Source organism: Ischnura elegans, chromosome 5, assembly GCF_921293095.1.
Source record: "Ischnura elegans chromosome 5, ioIscEleg1.1, whole genome shotgun sequence".
Taxonomy (NCBI): Eukaryota; Metazoa; Arthropoda; class Insecta; order Odonata; family Coenagrionidae; genus Ischnura; species Ischnura elegans.
This window is the reverse complement of record NC_060250.1, coordinates 75,061,426-75,082,808: the sequence shown is the minus strand read 5'-3', so window position 1 is coordinate 75,082,808 and position 21,383 is coordinate 75,061,426. Positions and strand designations below refer to the sequence as shown.

The 21,383-nt window shown below is 37.5% G+C and overlaps 1 protein-coding gene across 2 annotated transcripts in view; it reads left to right on the top strand.

Moving 5' to 3' along the window:
• The window catches only part of LOC124159078 (protein scarlet), a 220,434-nt gene that overhangs the window by 135,675 nt on the left and 63,376 nt on the right, over positions 1-21,383 (top strand). For both annotated transcript variants that reach the window (XM_046534605.1, XM_046534606.1), the window contains exons 3-5: positions 73-329; positions 3,669-3,717; positions 12,177-12,226. In XM_046534605.1, coding sequence (XP_046390561.1) covers positions 95-329; positions 3,669-3,717; positions 12,177-12,226 — 334 coding nt within the window. In that variant the 5' untranslated portion in view covers positions 73-94. The remainder of the gene's footprint in view (positions 1-72; positions 330-3,668; positions 3,718-12,176; positions 12,227-21,383) is intronic.

The following is a 21,383-nucleotide window of genomic DNA, read 5'->3' as shown; positions in this document are numbered from 1 at the left end:
TTCAAAATAGAGGTTGATGTTCCTATTGTTGAAGATCAATAATTTTTCTCTCTCTATTTTTTTTCCTCGAAGGCGTCCGGGGTGACAAGGGGCCATGTTAGCGGGTGCGTCGGCCGTGGACGTGTCGGAGTCGGAGCTGCGGGGTGCGGGCTCCCTGGGAATGTTGGCTGACCAGGGCAGTTGGTGCGCCCCTCGGGAAGGACTCACGCTTACGTGGCGGGACCTCAGCGTCTACGTGCACGGAAAGGGCGAGGGGGGCGGAGGGGACAAGCGAAGGTGGGGCCGATTCACAAACTCCGCCTCCTCCTACAAGAGGGTCCTCAACAATGGTGAGTGTTCCATAGTTTCGTAATATGTATATAGGATTTTCCATGCGTATCAAGGGCAGAAATGATTTTTGGGTTTTCCACTTGGTGTGTGCCGACGTTTCGAAGAACGACGGGCTATTCATCTTCAGAGGATCTTCTGAATGGTCATAATACGGTGTTTTGTAGTGTGCAATAGTATATTCACGTTTCAACTCCAAGCCCATAAATTTTAAAACCCAAATCCAATTTCTACGGCGGGTAAAAACGATACGCACATACCACTGATTATTAAAATCTATTATTTCTTCGTAAAACAGACAGTGCCGAGCAATAATTATTCACAAAGACGCATGTCTAGTAAGCATAAAAGCTTTGAAAAAAAAAGATGGATCACATGATACCAACATCGTCAATGATCGTGAAACCTGCAGGTAATGCATGAAGTTTTTTCTACTCCATCTCAGGCAGAAAATGGAAAGTTATTCTCATTACAATCTTCCCTTGAGGATGAAGAGCAAGCCGTTCTTCGAAACGTTGAGAGACATAGAGCCAATTACCCGGTGGAAAACCCAAGAATCCTTTCTGTTTTAGTTTCCCCCTCCATCATATTTCACGACTTAAAGAGCGACACGGAGAACATTTAGAGCCCCACTGTATTTCCGTGTCCGACAGAAGCGATAAATTAAGAGAAATGGTTTGCCGTTTGGGAATTCGTTAGTCCCCAAAACAGAAAGGAATTAAATAAATACTAGCCGTAATTTCATTAGAGAATTTGCTTTTTATGCGTCAACGGCTGGTGTCCTAATAATCCCCGGTACACGCCTTTTCAGGCAGCTGGTGGGGTAGCATGTAGATTCAAATGAATTTAAAATAATTTAATTGATTTTGAACGATTTTATTTTCTTTGGATTTTTCGCATGTATTTAGATGAGTAAATACCAACCCCTGAGCAAGCTGATGGCGGTGAAAAACGAGAGAAAGTGCGCGTTTGTCCCAAAAATAGGCCGAAAAATAGCCCCTCTCTCCAAAAATATTATCCCTTGAAGGATTATCTCACATTAGCGAGCATACGGACAACGAGGAATAATAGATGATCTGACCGAGAATTTTTTCGCATTTCAAAACGTGGCCTATCCCTTAGATAGGTTTAGACAAAAGAGGGTAGAGCTCACCCCAGACTAACCAATGAGCAATGGGCGTCTAAATTTTATAAAATGGTGGTCACCTCCTTTTTCTGTGCCACCTCGCGCATCGAAGAGATTTGTTAAGAGAAGTACAAAGACTTCACGGATGAACTGAACCCGGAACCCTTAGGTCAGAAGTCATGGGTTCTACCCTAAAGGCTACCATGCTCTTCCTATCAAGACGTACAGTAAAATAATATCACAAACTTACAGTAAAATAATATCACATTAAATAAAATTAAAATGAATTTCCGAGGTAAACTTTTGGTTGGAAAGGATAGAGATTACATTCTTATGCGAAGACTGCGATCTAGCCAATATTTCACAATAAAATTTAAAATGTATTTTTCGAAACATAATTTCGATCGATAAAAATTATTTCGCAGCACGGAGAAAATACTAGAAATGTCGCCATTTGTATATAAAAGAGCACAACAATTACTTTTAGGTGTGTCGACAAAAAATTGCATGTACATTGCACATTCTTTTATCTCTTATTGCTCATTGTGCATCCTAGCGATAAAAATAATCTCAAAAATAACATCACGCCAGAAATTAAAGATATACCTTCCGAAGTAGATTCAACATGAATATATTTTTATATAATAACATAGTTATACAGTCGACGATACAGGTCAAGAAGAGAGTAGCGATAAGTTGAGTGATTGGGCCCATAAAGCAACCAAAAATATACATCTTTCGTATAAGAATTACTGCCAGACATTTTAAAAAACCAGGAAAATATTTTCCATCATATTAAATGGCGTATGTAACACCATTAGATTTAAATTTTGTTAAATATGATTAAAAAATTTAGAATACATCGAGAAAAGGGCATATTTAAAAACAACTAACTTCTCATCCTTTGAGAGATTTCTCTACAACTGACGAGAGTTGAAAAATACATCTAAGCGGTGATCAGCAAGGCATTCCCTGGAGAAATATGCTCTCAACGATGACTCTAAGAACTTTCGAATAAGTACTCTTCATTTTACCTTGAATTTGTATACTTAAATTTTGAATAATGCTTTCTAACAACATTATATTTAATTAATAGTCATTGATTACAATACTAACTACAGTTACAAGGTGCAATAATGTAAAATCTTAGCAAAATGCTTACGATAGGTGCTTGTGATTCTACAGACGCAGCATAGAGAAAGCAATCCAAGTCAAGACTGACGTAAGTATCTTGATTTCATGCGAGATTACTGGCTGGCATTGAAGGATTGATTATAAATTGCTTATGACGGCCAACTTCAATAATGATCTAACGCGAACATACAGTAGTTAATACCCACGATTTGTCAACGCAAATTATTTGTTCGATAGATGTCATTACCATTTAATGACTTGTGGATTGGCATGGAGTACGGTAATCCCTTAAAGGATATCAAAGATTAAAGCATCAATAATAAGGACTGATGAATCCATCATTCATCCGCCTTTTGCAGAGAAATAGTCTATCCACGATCCAACTGCATGCTCATAAGTTTAACAACCCAAATCCAGTTGCTCTTGCGGAAAACAAACCATTAGAATATATATCAATGATTAGCGGTCTATTATTTCGTCAAAAATAAACAGTTCAGAGCAATAATAATTCACAACAACACGCATCTAGTAATTGTAAAAGCTTAGCTAAATCACATAATACTAACATCATAATTGAGCGTGAAACACGTAGGCAATGCATGAAGTTGGTTCTACTCAATCTTAAGCAAATAGTGCCTGATACGTTTTTGTTCAGGGATTTTATACTGACACTTGTAGTTTTGGTTATTGAGATGTAACGTGTTTAACTGATTTTTGACCAATTAATGCATGAAAGCCACCTTTTTAAGTAACTTAAGCGATTTTAAACTTCTTCATTCCTTTGCACTCCCAATAATTTTTCAATACTGATTTCAAAAACATTTTTAATTGTATAATTCAATAATCTCGGTCGAATGTACTCCTCATTACTTACAACAAGGTTGCCATAATTACCATTTTATATCGATGTGGAAAAAAATACATGCCTAGTAATTAATTTCATTGAGGATAATTTATTCAGCTACCTTTGATCTCCATTAATACTCAAAGGTAATAAATCTTAGCCGAGCATCGAAAAATTATATTATACAGGAAAACTTTGGGATGAATAGTAACTTAATGATTTCTATTTTTATTTCAGTGAGCGGCGTGGTCCGACCTGGTTCATTGGTGGCTCTCATGGGAGCGAGGTGAGTAAATCATTTCTTTTTCATCCATAACCACGCTCTTTCCTCCCATAAATTATATAAAACCCGAACATTTGACATGAGGTGTATTATGTAATTAATCATCACACCAGGCTCCCAAGGGTAAAGTTGTTATTCCACCTCGAGGGCCAAAACGATTGCACAATACTCGCTTACGGTTTTTGCTCCCGGGCTCCGCTTGGCCGAGGGTCGGCAGTCGAGGTCTCCGACCCGCGGGACGGGTTGTGCCGGCAAGAGGGCAAGGTCGAGGCGGGGCAGTGCCCGAACGAAATCATACGGAGGTCTCAGGATTTATACAGAGGTAGTATAGAAACGAATGACTACTTATCCGGAAATGCTTTTAATAATAAAACTGAGATTTTTCGGTATTAATATAAAGGGAACAGAGCACGTAAGATGTGTCCTAGATTTTCTAAGAATCAACTGTTTTTCCAGGAGATAGGTGAACATGAAATCATCTCGTGCTCCGTGACATTTTATTCGAATAAATAAATTTATTTATTATTCTAAGAGTATGAACTCCTTTAGAACATCGTATTAAATTACAAGGTGTGCGCTGAAAGTGGACTTAGGAGTAACAAAGGATTCATACAACAATATGAAAAAACTTAATTTCTTTTTCCAACGCTAAATAATTTAACTCGCAGGTTAATTTTAGTTCCTAATATCAGAAGCAGAACTTTTTCGATTTCAATTCTGGCCAAAGAATTTTTTCACGGATATCGCCTGGATAAATTTTAATCTTAGTAACCCTAAAGTTGGGTGGACAGTTAGCGTGTTTAATCGTTCTCTAAGACAAGATTCCACAAAATTTTACGGCTTAAATCAAGTGAATATATTTTCACGCTCTTAGTGATATTTGAACTCCTCTTATTCCCACTGATTATTCAGAATACTTATACTAGAGAAAACTCTTAATACCACACGTTGGTCCTTTACCTCCATCAGCCTTGCGGTCTTACATGCCTTTGACGCATTCTCATAATAAACTTTTATGCTTGTTATCAATAGAATCTATACTTAGTTAAACTACAACCATAGACATCTCTTTCCTGTGATCGATTACCTACCATCCTGTAGTCTTGTGTGTTTTTTCCCAGCAATAATACGTGCTACTGGATACTTATCTCGTTCAAACAAGCCTTGGGTTTGTATAGGGCGGATATTTTCCCTTCCTACCAAGAATCTACTGCTGCCTTCTCCAAACACCGCATTGTGTTATTGCATTAAAATTTATTTTAAAATATTACTCTTATTTCCCTAATTCAGTGAGAATGGACGTCAATTTTCATTATACACATGCGTTTTCATTGGCCGTTTACGTTTTTACCGTTATTTTCAGACAAAAATCTCAATCAATGCCCATACTAGCCCATAATAATTAAAATAACTGTTTTTATTATATAAAATTCGTCACGTATAAAAATACAAACACAAACTTTTATGATGACCTATTACTTCCCCATTCGCTATTTGTAAGCTACAGTGAAGGAGATGAAGCACTCACAAAATGTCTATTCAGCTTCTAGATCTCTTCATAAAAGGAAAAGCGAGATAGATAATACCTTTAACTTCCTGAAGTACGGACTTCTCATTATACTTAGCTTTTTTAATCACCCTGCCCTTCGATGTATAATAGATACAGAAAAATTTCATTTCATTCATTCTGCTTAAATGTATCAGATACAGAAATATTTCATTTAATTTATTCTGATAATGAAGTGAAGTGGACGGAGAGGTGGAGGAACGACGAAATGCTGGACATGGTTGGCGAGGAGAGGCAGCTTGTAGATGAGATACGGAGAATACAGAAGGTATGGATGGAGAAAGTACTTAGCGGGGAGGGGATGTTGAAAACGGTATTGGAGGGAATGATGTTGGGTAAACGAAGGAGGGGAAGGAAGAGAATAGAATTTTTATACGGAATGAAAGGTAGCCGGCCTTATTTGAAGAGGGGAATCCATGAAGGGTGGTTAGATTGCCAGAATACTTCTTTAACACTCCAGATAAATCTACCTCAATCGGTAGAATACTTTAATAAATAATAATAATAACTGTAACACTGGATAAATGTAGAACAGTTAGATTGTTTTTAAATGAATTTTAACTTGAGGCAGTGTCTTGGCAAGGCCCGACACTGGCGGACCTACAAGTAAATCTTGTGGGAAAATAAATAATAATAATGTCAATAATATTAATTTCCATTCTGTCAAGAATCATTATCTCAGGAAAATAAATATGTTCTGAGAATTACAGAATGGTTGAGGACGATTGCCTAAATTTCATTGCAATTCCAACGGATACTAAATTAAAATTATATAATACGTCGTAGGGACATAACGTAGGCTAATCACACATACATTTCAAGAAGCTACGGCGCCATAGCCCTCGCTTACATAATTATACAGCAGAGAAGAGAGGCAAATTTTTGCGCAGACCTGAATAAAATTGCGAGGAGAAGGCATTGAAAGTCCCTAACTGGGATTGTAAAAAAAGCATGAATCGCTGCCGTTTCGATGAATACAATTTGAATTTCCGGTAGTAAAATTTAACCCATTGAATTGATCACAGCGTGGAGACCAAAAACCTACCCACGGGCAGACATGATCATAAAAGCTAGTTGCTTCAATTTGTATGCGAGACGGAAGACGCGTCCACTTGGTAATCTTTGATCGCGGGTTCTAATGTAAATCCGCGATGTCTCAACGTCCGCGACAATAGACACGTGAAGTAGCAGTGGCGTATCGGAATCCCATCGAGGGGGCACATGGATCAATCAAGGAAGCTGGAAACGCAACAGGGGACGGTGATGCGATGCAATGAATGAGTCGCCTTTATGGCAATTATGCTGGCCATCGGCCACATAGGCTGGCCACAGCATTCGACTGAGCTCAAATTGCAGTTTAAAACACTATCAACAACGGTTACAGAGAGTATTCATTCTGAATCGTTTTAACAATGGTGTCACCCACGCAGACCAACGCCGATTAACTAAAGAAATGGGTTGAAGGAAGAGAAAGATAATATTCTACGAAACTTCTCCACTCCCTCATTTACAATATAAAAAAATTAAGTTGTCGCCGACTTTTGAAGAGTTCATTGATGTTTTTGGAGTTCAGGTTCACTTACGGGTTCAGGAAAACTTTTAATTGAGAGAAGGAACCAGGGATCGGGTGTCGGGTGGGTGTCATAGCTTGAGTGTTGGCTTCCAACCCACTGGGATCCGGTTCAAATCCCAGCGGTGGCGGAGAATTCTCAGAGATTGCCCGATTCCTGCTTGAATATCATGCAGAGGACATTTCAAGCGCAACACTCCGTCCGTCGGATGGGACGTCAAGCCGTGGTTCCCTTTTTGCCTTTCGTTAAGAGCAGGCTAATGCCGACGCCGGGTTTCTATCCACCCTTCCCATTAATAAAATACAAATGTTAGCGACAAATTCTGTCTAAAACTGCTACGGTCGTACGGAAATCGATAGACAAATTATAAACGAATCAAGCTGGGAGCCGATAGAGACTCGAAGGTTGCACACTAGGCTTAATTTCGTTGATAAATTTAAAATAAATATCTTAAGAACGACAGGTATAACACGTATTACAATTCCACTATACTTCCGAGTTTAAATCTACGTAATACCCTGCAAGCCACCTCTAGGGTGTTTGGCAGGGGGTGAAAAATCGTCAACATGCAGCATGCAAGAGGACCGCCACATGCACACCACACGGTCATAGAAATATTTCGCACCCTAGAAAAATATACATGCTCATTCATTTAAAAAATTGCTAATGGTTAGTAAGAGTAGTCCGATAGAAACGATAAGAGAGATATTTTACCGAACGGATAAGTGTGGCAATTAGTTTTTCCCCCGAATAATTAAGGGCTTAAATAAAAGGTAGGCAAAACTTGGAGCATTTTTTCAAACGGTAAGTTTCATTCTTTTTATTTTCAAACGGTTAGTGTCCTAACACCCCTCCAAATGCGCCTATTGAGGCGGGATAGTACGGTAAATGTAGACGTACTCGCCCTCCCAGTCCTCGCTGTTCCTATCCTCTTCGATGGCCACATCTGGAAATCCTCGAGTGTTTCCCCGTTCCCTTTTTTCACTCAGGTTCCACGTTTAACGTAACGCTCCAATGGCGCGTCTCCATTGCACGGCGGCCATTTCTCTTTTTCAATGTCCATATTAAGCTCATCCATGCAAGCCTCCTTTCTTATTGATATTCTTCCCCATTATAAAGCTCCACAAATGCAAGGCATCGGTCGTATACGAGGTAACAAATCATTATACAGTTCTGCTTCATTGATTTCTCGCATGCTCTTCTAATCAATTTCAAGGAAATCGACTCGTCCAGCATTGATATCAAATATTCAAAGCTACAGCTGCAAGGAATTGCGTCTGGAGATAAATCTTGATTTATAATTTTTCGATTGCCTCCCAGTCTCACTGAAAAAATTTCAGATTTGGGACTAGATCTATTTTTCCAATAATGCGCGCACTACTAGGCTCTTCTACCTAAAATATTTTTCACTCAGTGCTTAATTTCTAAACTTTTAAGTGCCAAAACGCATACCAACACATTTAATCCGCACAATTTTCAAATATAAGCCCACCCCCTTCCAAAACTTTCGATTATTTTAAACTTGTAATTATTTTTGTATTATTTTCTATATTTATCGGCCGCTGTAGTTTCACCATTTCTTGCTCTAATGTTAGACCAACTATCTCATAGCTTAATCAAAACTAATCGAGCATATCATCATAGTAAAAACGTCAATTTTTCTACAACTCAAAATACAGTAGTTAAATCATTATTAGCACATATGTACCGAGGATAGATCAAATTATAACTATATGAATTTTAGTAAATAGTTGTGTAAGACGCTAGAATCGCGCTGAAAGTATGTTTCTACGGTTTTCAGAACGGTAAGAATATGAATAAAGTAGAACTAGGGTAATTCGAACATCAAGGGACCAGTTAAAAAACTTAAAACTATCCAAAAAGTCCTTAATATGTAAGTCCAAAACAATAAAATTCATATTTCCGATCAAAACTCTTTATTGAATAGATACTCCTGAAATATAAACACTTTTATTAATACCGATTAACAAGATTAAACTAACCTTTAAACAGGAATATTTATTTCAACAAACTACGAAGTAAAGTATAGTAAAATTTTTATTTTAACCCTAAAATGTCCTCAGCAACACCTGAACTGCTATGCACTACCAACTTCACACGTAATCGTATACGTTTAGACAAGATGTCATAGCATAATACACTGCAATAGAATCATAATAACCAAAGAGATTAAAAATATTGAATACGTACTTTAATAACTAACAAATATTGAAAAATAAACATAAAGCTCCTGGGATGGCAACCATAAAACAAAACCTACTTCTTTCAAAAAAAAAAAGATATTATGTTTGCTATTTCCTCGAATTAAGGGAAGAGTGAGTCATCAGACTCTACGCTGGAACGCATTTTGTCTAACATAAACCTTTTGACAATATCGTTAGCAAAGCATATTTTCCTATGGATTCACAATTATTTTGAGTCGCAGATTAAAACTTATAACTTCATTTGACACAACAAAAATCCGAATTATCCAAAATACGAGTCGAATTATCCACGATTTTTTTGCATTGTTTGAATGCAAAATGCTAGGGACCAAGATAAATATTCGAATTAAAGAAGTTCGAATTATCCAGGTTCCGCTGTATATAAATAAGCATTTGTGACGGAGGTGAAAAGGAAAATGAATTTGAGTTGAGAGTATAAGGTCGGAAAGTGAGTTAGGTACAAGGATTAGGCCACAGGCGCGTGAAATTCACACATTCAGGGTAATGGATCCAGTTCCTTTCCCTGGGCCATCTCGAACTTCGAGTACTTTGATTTATGGTGTCCGAAGGCATACGTGTGCATCAGTCTACGTTCATCCAATCGGATAATAAAAAAATATTCATCCTAAGCGTAAACACACAACAGAGAAATATTTTATATATACTTCACAACTTTTACCATATAAGGAGTAAAAAAATTAGATAGATGAGCACATAAGTTCGCGCATTATTGGCAGAATGGACATCTGTAACAAAAGGCCCTGTGCATACCGACGATGCAGGTAGCAGAGCACAGAGGCGCAGCTTTGGGGGATAACCTCCCCCCCCCAGAGCTCTGAGAAATTTTTTAAGTTTAATACATTTTACTTAATTGCTTTGATATTACTAATAGAATAATGTAAGGTTTAATAAAATATCCCTCAGAAAGCTGTAAAACTTACCATTTTGAAACAATTATCTTAAAATTCTATTTATTAATCTCGCACCTACCGCTTATCCTGGTGGGTATTCCATACTCCCACCCTGTATTAGTTGCACCAAACCCCCCCGCCAAGCCTTAATTCCTAGCTGCGCCCCTGGCAGAGCAGATTAATATGGAAGGAAGGACAGTGTGGAGGAGAGTTTGACCAAGGGCAAAAGGTGAAGTAAGTCCGTCTACACCATGAGCAACGTTCCATTCTCCCCCTCCTCCATACCTGCATTGGCAGAGGAGTTGAATATTCCATCCCCTAAGGAGGATTCATGAAAACCATGACATCAAAAAACTAAATACCAACGTATCCCGGAAGAACTAGTAATATTATTGAAAATAATATTCTCGTGCTTGGCATCCTCTTATGCTAAAATGTAAAATTATGACACACAGCAACAATATTATTCCTTGCCTTATGAAAGGTCAGCGACTTATTCAAATAAAGTTTTTCTCAGCTGCTCAAGTTCTTTTATGATAAATTAACGTATTATGACTAAAATCACAACATTTATTTGCTAACTACTGAAAAGTTACCGAGAAAAGGTCTAAACTAATATTTTATCCTAAAATATTTTCGGCCAAAAATGTTATCTTTACTTAATATATTTTTTCCTACGCAACGGTAATGCCATTTTGGCTTATAAAAAATTGAGCATTTATTTTTGCGTAACCTACAAAATTTACAACCAGGGAAGCTTAAAGAAGTCGGAGCTGTAAAACGAAAAGAACATACTTGGACATTTCCAAGAGGATGACATTTACTTGGCTTCTTAACGAAACTTCCATTGCACTTGCAATCGCATCCTGAGCAGAGACACGCTGTCGCGTATGAAACGGCGAAAAGAGGAATTTTTTACCCTCCCTACCAATCGTGCCATGTTCGGCTGACAAGCGATATTGCCCATTGCTTTTTTCCACCCCGAAATGGGCGGGGCTATGTGGAGAGGTACATACGTGACGTGCGGGTGGGCGGCAGCCAATCAGAAGGCAGGGCCAGGCGCTTCCTTGACCGCTAGCGTCATTCTTGGCCGAGCCTCCATGGAGAACACGATCTCTGCGAGGATTGAATAGTAAAGTTTCTCCGCAACGATTGTTTTCCTACGAACAATCTGAAGCTCTAGTAGACGCATTCCATCCATATTCAGAGTAATTAAATAAAGAAAGGATCCAAGGAAGTAAATGACCCACATAAATTTACACTTAATCGGAATAATAAATTTTTATATTGAAATAATAAATATGCGTCCAAGTCTAATCCAAATATATCGGGATAATAAATAAAGTTTTGAATTGATATCCAAGCTAGGAATATTTTGATAGAGAACTTTATAAATACTACTACTATATAATCAGCCTTCGCTTTACTAAATAATAATTTTTGAAAAAAACAGGGGTTAAGGAAGCGAGATTTGTTGAAATGTTTTAATTTTTCAAAAATTGATGAGAAGAATCAAATTTAAAAACTTTAAACGAGACGATTTACGTTTCGCCGAAATAAATTAAGGAAAAATGAAAAGTCATTATGTTGGATCATTTTGCGAATGTGAATGTTATGCTACACATGCTATTTTGGTGACAGCTGTCATATAGTTCCATATTTAGATCATAGAGATATATATATATATATCAGAGATTTTTACCTCAAGTACGTAAAAATGCAGCGTGACTACGACAGTAATTTTTCGAAGCCCTTTCGCAAAAAATAAATGAAAATAAATTTTATCCTGCCTCAATACCATCGTAAGCATAATTCAACTTTTCAATTCAAATTTAAATTTTAAAATGTTTTTGTACGGCTAAGCTAGCCAAGTTTTACATTTAATCGGCAATATATCATGGTCCCTCAAACAACTCAACATGACGTAACATTTTCTTAACCAATATGTAGTACTTATATTTTCTACTAAATCAACCAGCTAAAACATTTATTAATGATTGAACATGAAAGATGCTTACAGATCCTTTAGAGCATTTTTTCGATTGAAAACGATTTTATCGATTGAGTGTTCGTATTTAGCAACATCTTCTTAAATCGATTGCTAAAATAAAACTCTTCTTTTCCATTTCCACACGCTCCTGCCGTTGGATTTCCGCCACCGACGCTGATTTGCTTGCGACACCGACAGCGGAGCCGGGAAAAGCACGCTAATGAACGCCCTGGCGCACCGGAGTCCAGGTGAGTACACTAATCCCTCTATAGTCCGAAAATCCACTTCTCTGGTTCTGCTATTAATCCGACGTTTTTAAACAGGAAGCTACCGTTTATAACATCACATAAAGTAAAAGAAGAGGTCGAAAATAGAAAACTACGTCATGCCTTCCAATTCAATGGAATTAAAAGGAATATGCGAAGCAATGCAGTGCTGTGTTGTAAGTTTAATATTTCTGGTTTTGTGGTTTTACTTTACGTTAACACTTAAATTGCGTGTATGTATGAAGTGTATAATACTATATATAGCTATGAAGTGTATAATACTATATAAGTGTATAACACATGCATGTATGCATATGATAAAACATAGATTCTGCCGTTAAATTTCGTCATTATTAGTGATTTCACGTAATGCGGCGTTTTGGGTACTATGGCAGTGCTCTGGTCTGATATGTGCCGGATTACCGAGACCCCACAGTAATGTTAAACTTAAACACATCTTCGCCAGTTTCCAATTTACATGCGTGTTTATGTATCCTTGGGCTCAAGCTAAAAAAAAATGTTAAGAAATTGTCATGAAATAAAAGCCAGGCTACTTTCCAAGTATTAACGAAAGGATATAGTTGGATGTGGAATTTCTTGCCAAACAGACCTAGGGACATAGAATGTGTATTATTTACGAAATGTTGGAATGAGAATTACTCTATATTTTGATAGTCAATTCAATCGTAAAATAATCTTGTTTTCTTATTGCGTAACTGACAGAAAGCACATGCCTATAACTATAATATGTAACACTAATTCCTTAAAAAATAGGTGAGTGAAGACTTTCATTGTCGCATTTAAAAACAGCTGTCCATAGGAAACATCCAACGTGTATAGGAGGATGATTCAGAAGTACTTTTTAAGACAAAACGATGGAACAAGTGAATTGGCCTCAAATCACTTGTTTCAGTTAGGTAGTCATTTCAAGTTGTTTCATATATACTTTTTCTAAGTCTCCTCAAAAATATTACCGATCCTTCCACACAGTAGTAATATTTAAGTCTACTAGTCAATTAGGAATTATATATGCAATGTGGAAAACATAAATTTACCAAATAATTTTAATGCAATGATTTTTAACTAAAATTAATGATCATTACGAACAGACCTAAGGACATAGAATGTGAATCATTTCCGAAATGTTGGAATGAGAACATCTCCATATTTTGGTAATCAAAAAGTTTAAAGACGTTTAGAAAAAACTATTTCCAAAGCACAGCGATATCTGCACGTGCTGCAACCATTAGAAAAAAAATCGGCATCGTGGTCAAATTCCTCCGCATTGACTTCCTAGGAGAAGATGACATTCGCAGGGACTTCTAGGTTAGGCCTCTAGGCAATCGTGCGTAACGAAGGAGAGTCGCATGAGAATCTTCAATACTGCGCGTCATTCTCTGTCGCAGGGTTGTGATCCATGTCCCACTGGGCCAAGGTTAATCTATTCGTCTCCATACCATCAGCTGAGCATCTGGAGGAATGCTATAGGTTCAGTTAATTCGCTACACAACAGGGAATGACGTTGCCAAATCCACTCGCCAATGTGCAGATCATTCGCTGCTAGTTTCATTGATGAAATTGAAACAAACCTTACGGTTAAGAGGCGCATATCTAAACTTCTGGTGGAACATTAGCGTAAAATCTCAAAAAAATATCGTGGAGTAAGAAAACATTGTGAGTGATAAACAAAAACAAGATAATTACCGATACTCGCACGGGTAAAAATGGAAGACATGATGTAATGAAAATAATAATTTTTACCAGTCCCTTACTGCAACATTTCCATCAAAAAATTACTAATTAGACTCGTAATTGATCGACAGTTATATTATGCAAATATACCCCAATGTAAAAAGAGTTTCAAAAATGTATTACTTCCTCTAATCTTAGCATAACAATCCATGTCGCTCGTAGAGTAAATTAGGAATTTAATTGTAATGAATCCTTGGTTCTAGCTAGGATACAACAAATTTTATAACGTACGAATGACAAAGATTCTTGATGAGAGCTCCAGTGGTATATATGTACGTCTCAAAGAGGTCTCTGCAAAAGCGATGGGTAATAGGATCATGAAGTAAGTAAATCAAATCTTGACAAACACTTAGATCGTGGCTTGAAAGATACTAAGTAACAGATGTAGAGGCACAGAGTGGTAGCGGCATTGGACGATGTTTGATATAAGTAAACCAATCATCCGGAACCATGGCAAAATTTTCCCTTACTCACACCAGGAACACCAACTAAAATTTGGAAAGTAAAACGTTTGATAAGAATTCCATTTTGCAGATAATCAAACGAGCTCTGAGAGCTGATGTTATCCCATGGTAGACCCTGAGGTAATTTAATTTTTTAGAGACAAACACTCAGCCCATAAAAACTCATAAGTTATACCTCAGTCGTGGCAAAAAAAAACTGCGAAAGAAGGAACCACTCGCTTTGGAGACAAGACATTTCCATTAGTTAGCCCATTACCGCAACCTTATCTGTTCAAGTTCCCAGCGGTAGGACGTTCAACACAACTCAAATAATAGCCAGATAATGTACAAGATTAAAAGCTTATGTTACCGCTGAGACTCTAAGCCTTACTTTATATGAATTCTATTGGTTACTAATGAAATGATTTTTTTCACTGATAACACAATGTTTTCCCCAAAAACGCGATGTATTTGAATGCTCTTTATACTCCAATACCACTTAAGCCGTAAATGTCATCCTACCCTAAAAGTTGGGGTCCATTTTCAGGACCATTTCAAGAGCGAGGTCCCGGGCTACAGGTCAGAAAGAGGCAATTATTTGCTGTGCGAATACGCTCACTACATGGGTGTTTTTATTCTTGGGTGTTTATTTCACCGAAGTCCGTAAAAAAAACATAAAAAGGTTTAAAGAAAATACAATTTTGCTTTCCTTCAACCATTGTGGAATATATATATATATATATATATATAAATAGTTCAAGTTAATAACGATAAACACAGAGACACAAAAAAGAAACACTCACATTGAAAAAATAAACTCGTCGAAGCTATCGAAGCACTTCAGGCTTCTTCGTCAGCTGAAGTATGAATGGTGAGGAAAGGAGAGGGTTGGAAGAGGGAGAAGAGGGGTAAGGGGAGAGGTGTATGGGGAGGGGGAGTTAGGAATAGGGGTTAGGATGAGACGTTCAGACCTGGAAGGCTATTGGCTTGAAAGTGCCAAATGCAAGCCAATTCGAGGGTGTGGAGGTTGAGGGCGGAGTCGGTGGGAGGGAGGGAGGCAATAATGGATACTTTGTAGCATTGATTGAAAATGGAATCATGTGACAGACAATGTGTAGGAACTGGTAGAGAGGCAATACCAGTTCCTACACATTGTCTGTCACATGATTCCATTTTCAATCAATGCTACAAAGTATCCATTATTGCCTCCCTCCCTCCCACCGACTCCGCCCTCAACCTCCACACCCTCGAATTGGCTTGCATTTGGCACTTTCAAGCCAATAGCCTTCCAGGTCTGAACGTCTCATCCTAACCCCTATTCCTAACTCCCCCTCCCCATACACCTCTCCCCTTACCCCTCTTCTCCCTCTTCCAACCCTCTCCTTTCCTCACCATTCATACTTCAGCTGACGAAGAAGCCTGAAGTGCTTCGATAGCTTCGACGAGTTTATTTTTTCAATGTGAGTGTTTCTTTTTTGTGTCTCTGTGTTTATCGTTATTAACTTGAACTATTTATATTACGTGCCACGTGCATATCATAGTTTCCAAAACATTGTATATATATATATATATATACAATGTATTGGAAAATCCGAAATGCACGTAGCACGTAATATAAATAATTTAAGTTAATGTCAATACACACAGAGACACAAAAAAGAAACACTCACATTGGATAAATAAACTTGAAGCTATCGAAGCACTTCCGGCTTCTTCGTCAGCTGAAGAATTCTTCAGCTGACGAAGAAGCCGGAAGTGCTTCGATAGCTTCAAGTTTATTTATCCAATGTGAGTGTTTCTTTTTTGTGTCTCTGTGTGTATTGACATTAACTTAAATTATTTATATATATATATATATATATATATATATATATCCCGTAAAAGCATTTTAACTTCAAGCATAATTAATTTTTACCCAACTCTTTCTCCTTCCCCCAAAATAACTCTCCTGACAGCAGCTACCTACCTGCCATTTTTTAAATGTAAAACAATTACATAGTTGGCCTTGAAATGCAACCAACCTTCCGCTGGAATATCTCTATGGAATCCATCAAATCTTTCGATTAGTGGGTGTACCTCATCATATTCAAAACAGCAAAAAATAAAAATAAACATTAAATGCGCGGCCACTTTTAAGCAATAACACAGGGCAAGCTATATTTTTACCAAAGAGATTAATAGTAAAAGGCGGTCGACTATTAAGAAATTTAATCTTAGTGTTGCACTTTAAAAATGTGAACTTTCTTCAGGATAAATTTAATGGAGCAATCACAAACGGCGCCTCTTTCCTTCTTATGCTAATTACGTAAAGTCTTAAAAAAATGCCAAACTACAATCATTAGTCATTAAGAAAAACCATCATTAGAACTACTTGCATTCAAAATATATTTTTTCTTAATTTGTGATACCTAACCTAAAATTAGATGGAGTTTTGGAACCGGAACTAGAGTGGAACGGTAATTAATATTTCGCGAAAAATAATTCATGACAACTGGCGCTATTATGAAAATAATGCGTTCACCAATGGTCTATGCAAGTCAATCGTCGAAGTCTACCTTGTCCATCCACTAAATTCTGGCACACATTTTATTACTAATCGTATACATTTTGCATGAAATAAAACAGAAATTGTATGGAAACGAACGAAATTTCTTTATCCCAACATCTTTCTAAAATTTTATCGGCCTTAATATGAAATGAATTGTCAACGTATAACTTGAATGCAACATAAAAATTTTATACATTCATATAAATTAAAAAACTTATTAAAAATAAGTAAGAGCTTTGCTAAAAACATTCCAAGCATCTGACGTACAAACTATAAAAAATCAAATCGTTCATCGTAGTTGACATTCGGAGAAACGGGTAAGTCTTGGATCGGAAGAACGGACGCACGGCGTCCAAATTCACTGTACGCTGCTATGTGCGACAGAGGGGAACAAAATACTTCCGAGGGCGGTGAGAAGTGTTCTCTTCGCCAGTTTTTGCGTCCATAAAACATTTTACAATTGTATATCACAATAACATACTCATTTCCACAAATATATATCAGGCATATAAACGTGTTACTGACACAGTACTACTTCTTGTAATGGTATTTACTTCATCTGTGTTTCTCACTAAGATACTAATTGAGAAGTTTATTTATTTACGCAGCGGTTTTACTGGTAGCTGTTGATTATAACAAATATTACGACTAAATCGCCTCTCACCAAGCCAATACTGAATTATAAATTCCAAATAATTGCCCATATTTAAACTTGAATGTTAAGTGTAACGTACTTTTACTGTCTCGGTATTCTTCAAATTCCCTGAGATGCAGGGCGAATTTTCTTTTAATGAATTTGGACAGGATGAACCCGTTATTCCGGGTCCATACGGAAAAGTGACCCGGCAACATCTTTCACAATTTCCGAAAGGAAATGTAAATTACCGAGATTTCTCTTATGATGATGGTCCCGGTATTTTCATATCACAGACTTAAAATCGAAGCTTGAGCGAAGAATAATATTATTATAGAACAACAAAAACGATTTATATCCGCTAAAAGACTGTTAATTGTTCGCATTTCATGTGCAAGGAAGGCAATTTGGCTGACTCGGCAAATTCCACGTGTCGTGCTTTAGTTATCAATTCAAAGTAGGTACTTAAGATACCTTAGTGATGTCTAGTACGTATGTTTTAAAATAAAATGCCTCGCCAATAGATGGATTATGCAACGCTTTTCAGACAACTTCTCATCGTGACTCAGCATCTTTTAAGATGAAAGAACACGTGACAAGTGGGCGAAAGGTATGTTGAGGTGTTAATGGACTTAACAGCAAATACCAACATTGGTTATAACCCTGATCCCGGAAGATAATGATATGAGTCGAGTGATGGATTTCGAAATCCACTCGTGGATGGAATGCAATTTCAATGTCATTAACACATCTCATGCAATGTTTTTGTAGCATGAGGCACTTGTTAACATGGGAATTAAAACATTTGGACAGGATGAACCCGTTATTCCGGGTCCATACAGAAAAGTGACCCGACAACATGTTTCATAATTTCCAAAAGGAAATATAAGGTACCGACATTTCTCTTATGATGATTGCCGCGGTATTTTCAAATCAGAGACTTGTAATCGAAGCTTTAGCGAAGAATAATATTATCATAGAAAAACAGAACCAATTGATATCCTCAAATTGGCCGCAAAAGGTAAAAAGGCCGCATTCTCTGCTCCTTCACCTCCCTCAGCTAATGGGGGAAAAACCCTCTGAGCGCCTGAAAATAGTCACCATCCCCTCCCTTACCTCACCCCAGACCAACGGTCACTTTAAAACCCCCAACCCTCCCTCCTTCCACCCCACCTTCCACCCCCACCTTCTAAAATGTTTGCCAGTGTGTAATTTTGTATTTATATTGGTATGGTTAATTTCCTGGTTTAGTCTTGATAATGCTGCAGTGCCGCGAAACATGTCGACTGTAGTTTAATAAATGTTTATGAGGAAAAGGCAAAGTGTTTCACTTCATATCTCATTTTAAAATTCTTCTCCCTCAATTCATCAGTGTTAATTGTTTAAATTTCATATATAATTACCCCGATAAAGAAATCGTTTGTCTATTTCACTTTAATTGTTTTTATACTGAATTGTAGAAGGTACATTATTCAACCTTTATAATTCATATTAAGATGACCAACAAAGATACTGTAACAGTTATATTGCCTAATTAATAGAATATGTTTCTGAATAATCTGATTCTTTTCAAGGATAACCCAGAAGGGCGATAATATTACCAATTCTCTGAGTGAAAGGTCCAAATATTCAGTCAGGACTCGAACACGCGATTTTCAGGTGAGCTTGCGGAGAATAAAACCACGTCATAGCCTAATCTGGAGAAATATTTGGCGAATTAAAAGTAAACGAGTTTTTAAAATTTTTTTAAACTGTTAAACATTTCATTTTAAATAACGATAACTTGAAATTAAGACGACGCATCAATCTCTCCACCCGTCGCATGAAGTCTTTTTCGTGAAGTTTTACTTGTTTAAAACTTCACCAATCGACTTGAGATTCTCAGGTTACAGAGAAAAAGTTTTTGAAAACAAAGCTTGAGCGAAGAATAATATCATTATACAACAACAAAAACAATTTATATACGCTATAACCCTGTTATTTATTCGCATTTCATGTGTGAGAAAGGCAATTTGGCTGACTCGGCAAATACCACGCGTCGTGCTTTAGTTATCAATTAAATGCACTTAAGATACCTTAGTAATGTATTGTATGTTTGAAAATAAAATGCATTGCCAATAGATGGATTATGCAACGCCTTTCAGACAACCTCTCATCGTGAATCTGCATCTTAAAGAATCAGATTAAAAATGTTATGCATGAGAAAACAGGTAAAAGTTAATATTTGAGCCACAGGGAAATTCTATTCAATAAACTCGGAAAATTTCATAACGATAGTGAAAGTCTGAATAAAGGAGACGTCCAGAAAAAATATACGTCAAGCGCAGGGGTCGGTAACCTTTTGAGAAGTAAGAGCCAAAAGTTGTTCAACCAGCTGCGAAGCTACATTTCGAGTTCCTCAATTTGAATAGCGGCAATGAATGTATTAAAGGGACGCATTATCCTCCCTCCTTCCCACATTCATGATTTTTATCCTCTTTGCAATATTTGTTTGATTTTTGAAATAAAATAATATAAATACCATTTTTTTGCGCATGGATCTGAAAGAACGCAATTCTTGATTCACAACTATTTCCCACGTTTAATCAATTATCAATAGAGGGAGAGAGTTTTCAGGATTGGATGGAGAAGAGCAGGGGCGCAGCTAGACATTAAGGGTAAGGGGGGTTTCAGGCGCAAATAATACTTTGGGGTGTGAGGGTATTGCATTCCCGCCAGGGTGAGCGGGAGGTGCGGGTGCCCTCCTCAAAAACATTTTAAGATTAATAGTTCAAAATGGAGAGTTTTACTGCTTTAAGAGGGATATTTGATTAATTCTAAGACTTATATTGCCGGCCTCGGTGACGGCGGGGTAACGTTCTCGCCTGCCAAACAAGAGGTCGCGGGTTCGAGTCCCGCCTGGGTAGGTTTTCCCGATCCAGGGCATGGTCGTTTGTGTACGTTTAATTGTTACATTTGTTGAACACCCCGGTGTAAAATGGCCAATACGAGCTGTATCCGGTGGTTTGAGAGTAAAATAAAAAATGAAAAAAAAAATATATTAGTAATACTAATCCAATTAAGTAAAAGGGATTAAACTTAAACATTTCTCTGAGCTCTGCGGGGGTTTTATCCCCCAAAACCCCCCCTCGCTGCGCCACTGGAGAAGAGGGCTACCGAGGAAATAAAATTCATTCAAAGAAAATTCATGAAGGTGAGGTGATGCTTGCAGTGTGGAGTTTTAAGAAGTAAAGGCGGAAAAGGTTTTGGGACGACACGTGGCGAGGTGAAATGCTTGAGAGGTTATGAGGGCCGCATCAAGGTGAAAAGAGAATAAGTAACCGAAAAAGGGAAGTGGGTGGATAGCTTGCTGATCTGAAGGTCAAGGGATCGAGTCCCACCAGAGTGAACTTTCGTCACAAGGTATTGGTATACCCAAGTGGAAGAAGGGGAAGAAAATCGCAAATTATCCAGAAAAATACAATTACTAGAACAACACTTGCACGGTATCAACTCATTTCCCTGCTCCATCTTTTACGAATATCCCAGAAATCTACATCTACATAATACCCCGCAAGCCGCCTGAAAAGGGTGTGGTAGGGGGTGTTAGGACACCAGCCGATTACAGATAAAAACGAAGTGATATAAGGAAATTACGAATAACATCTTTTAAAGTCCTTTGTGGTTCAGGGGAGAAACGAATTCCCATATCTATCCGCTCGGCTAAATATCCCTCTTAATTTATCGCTTCTGTCGGACCTGGAAATATAGTGGGGCTCTAAT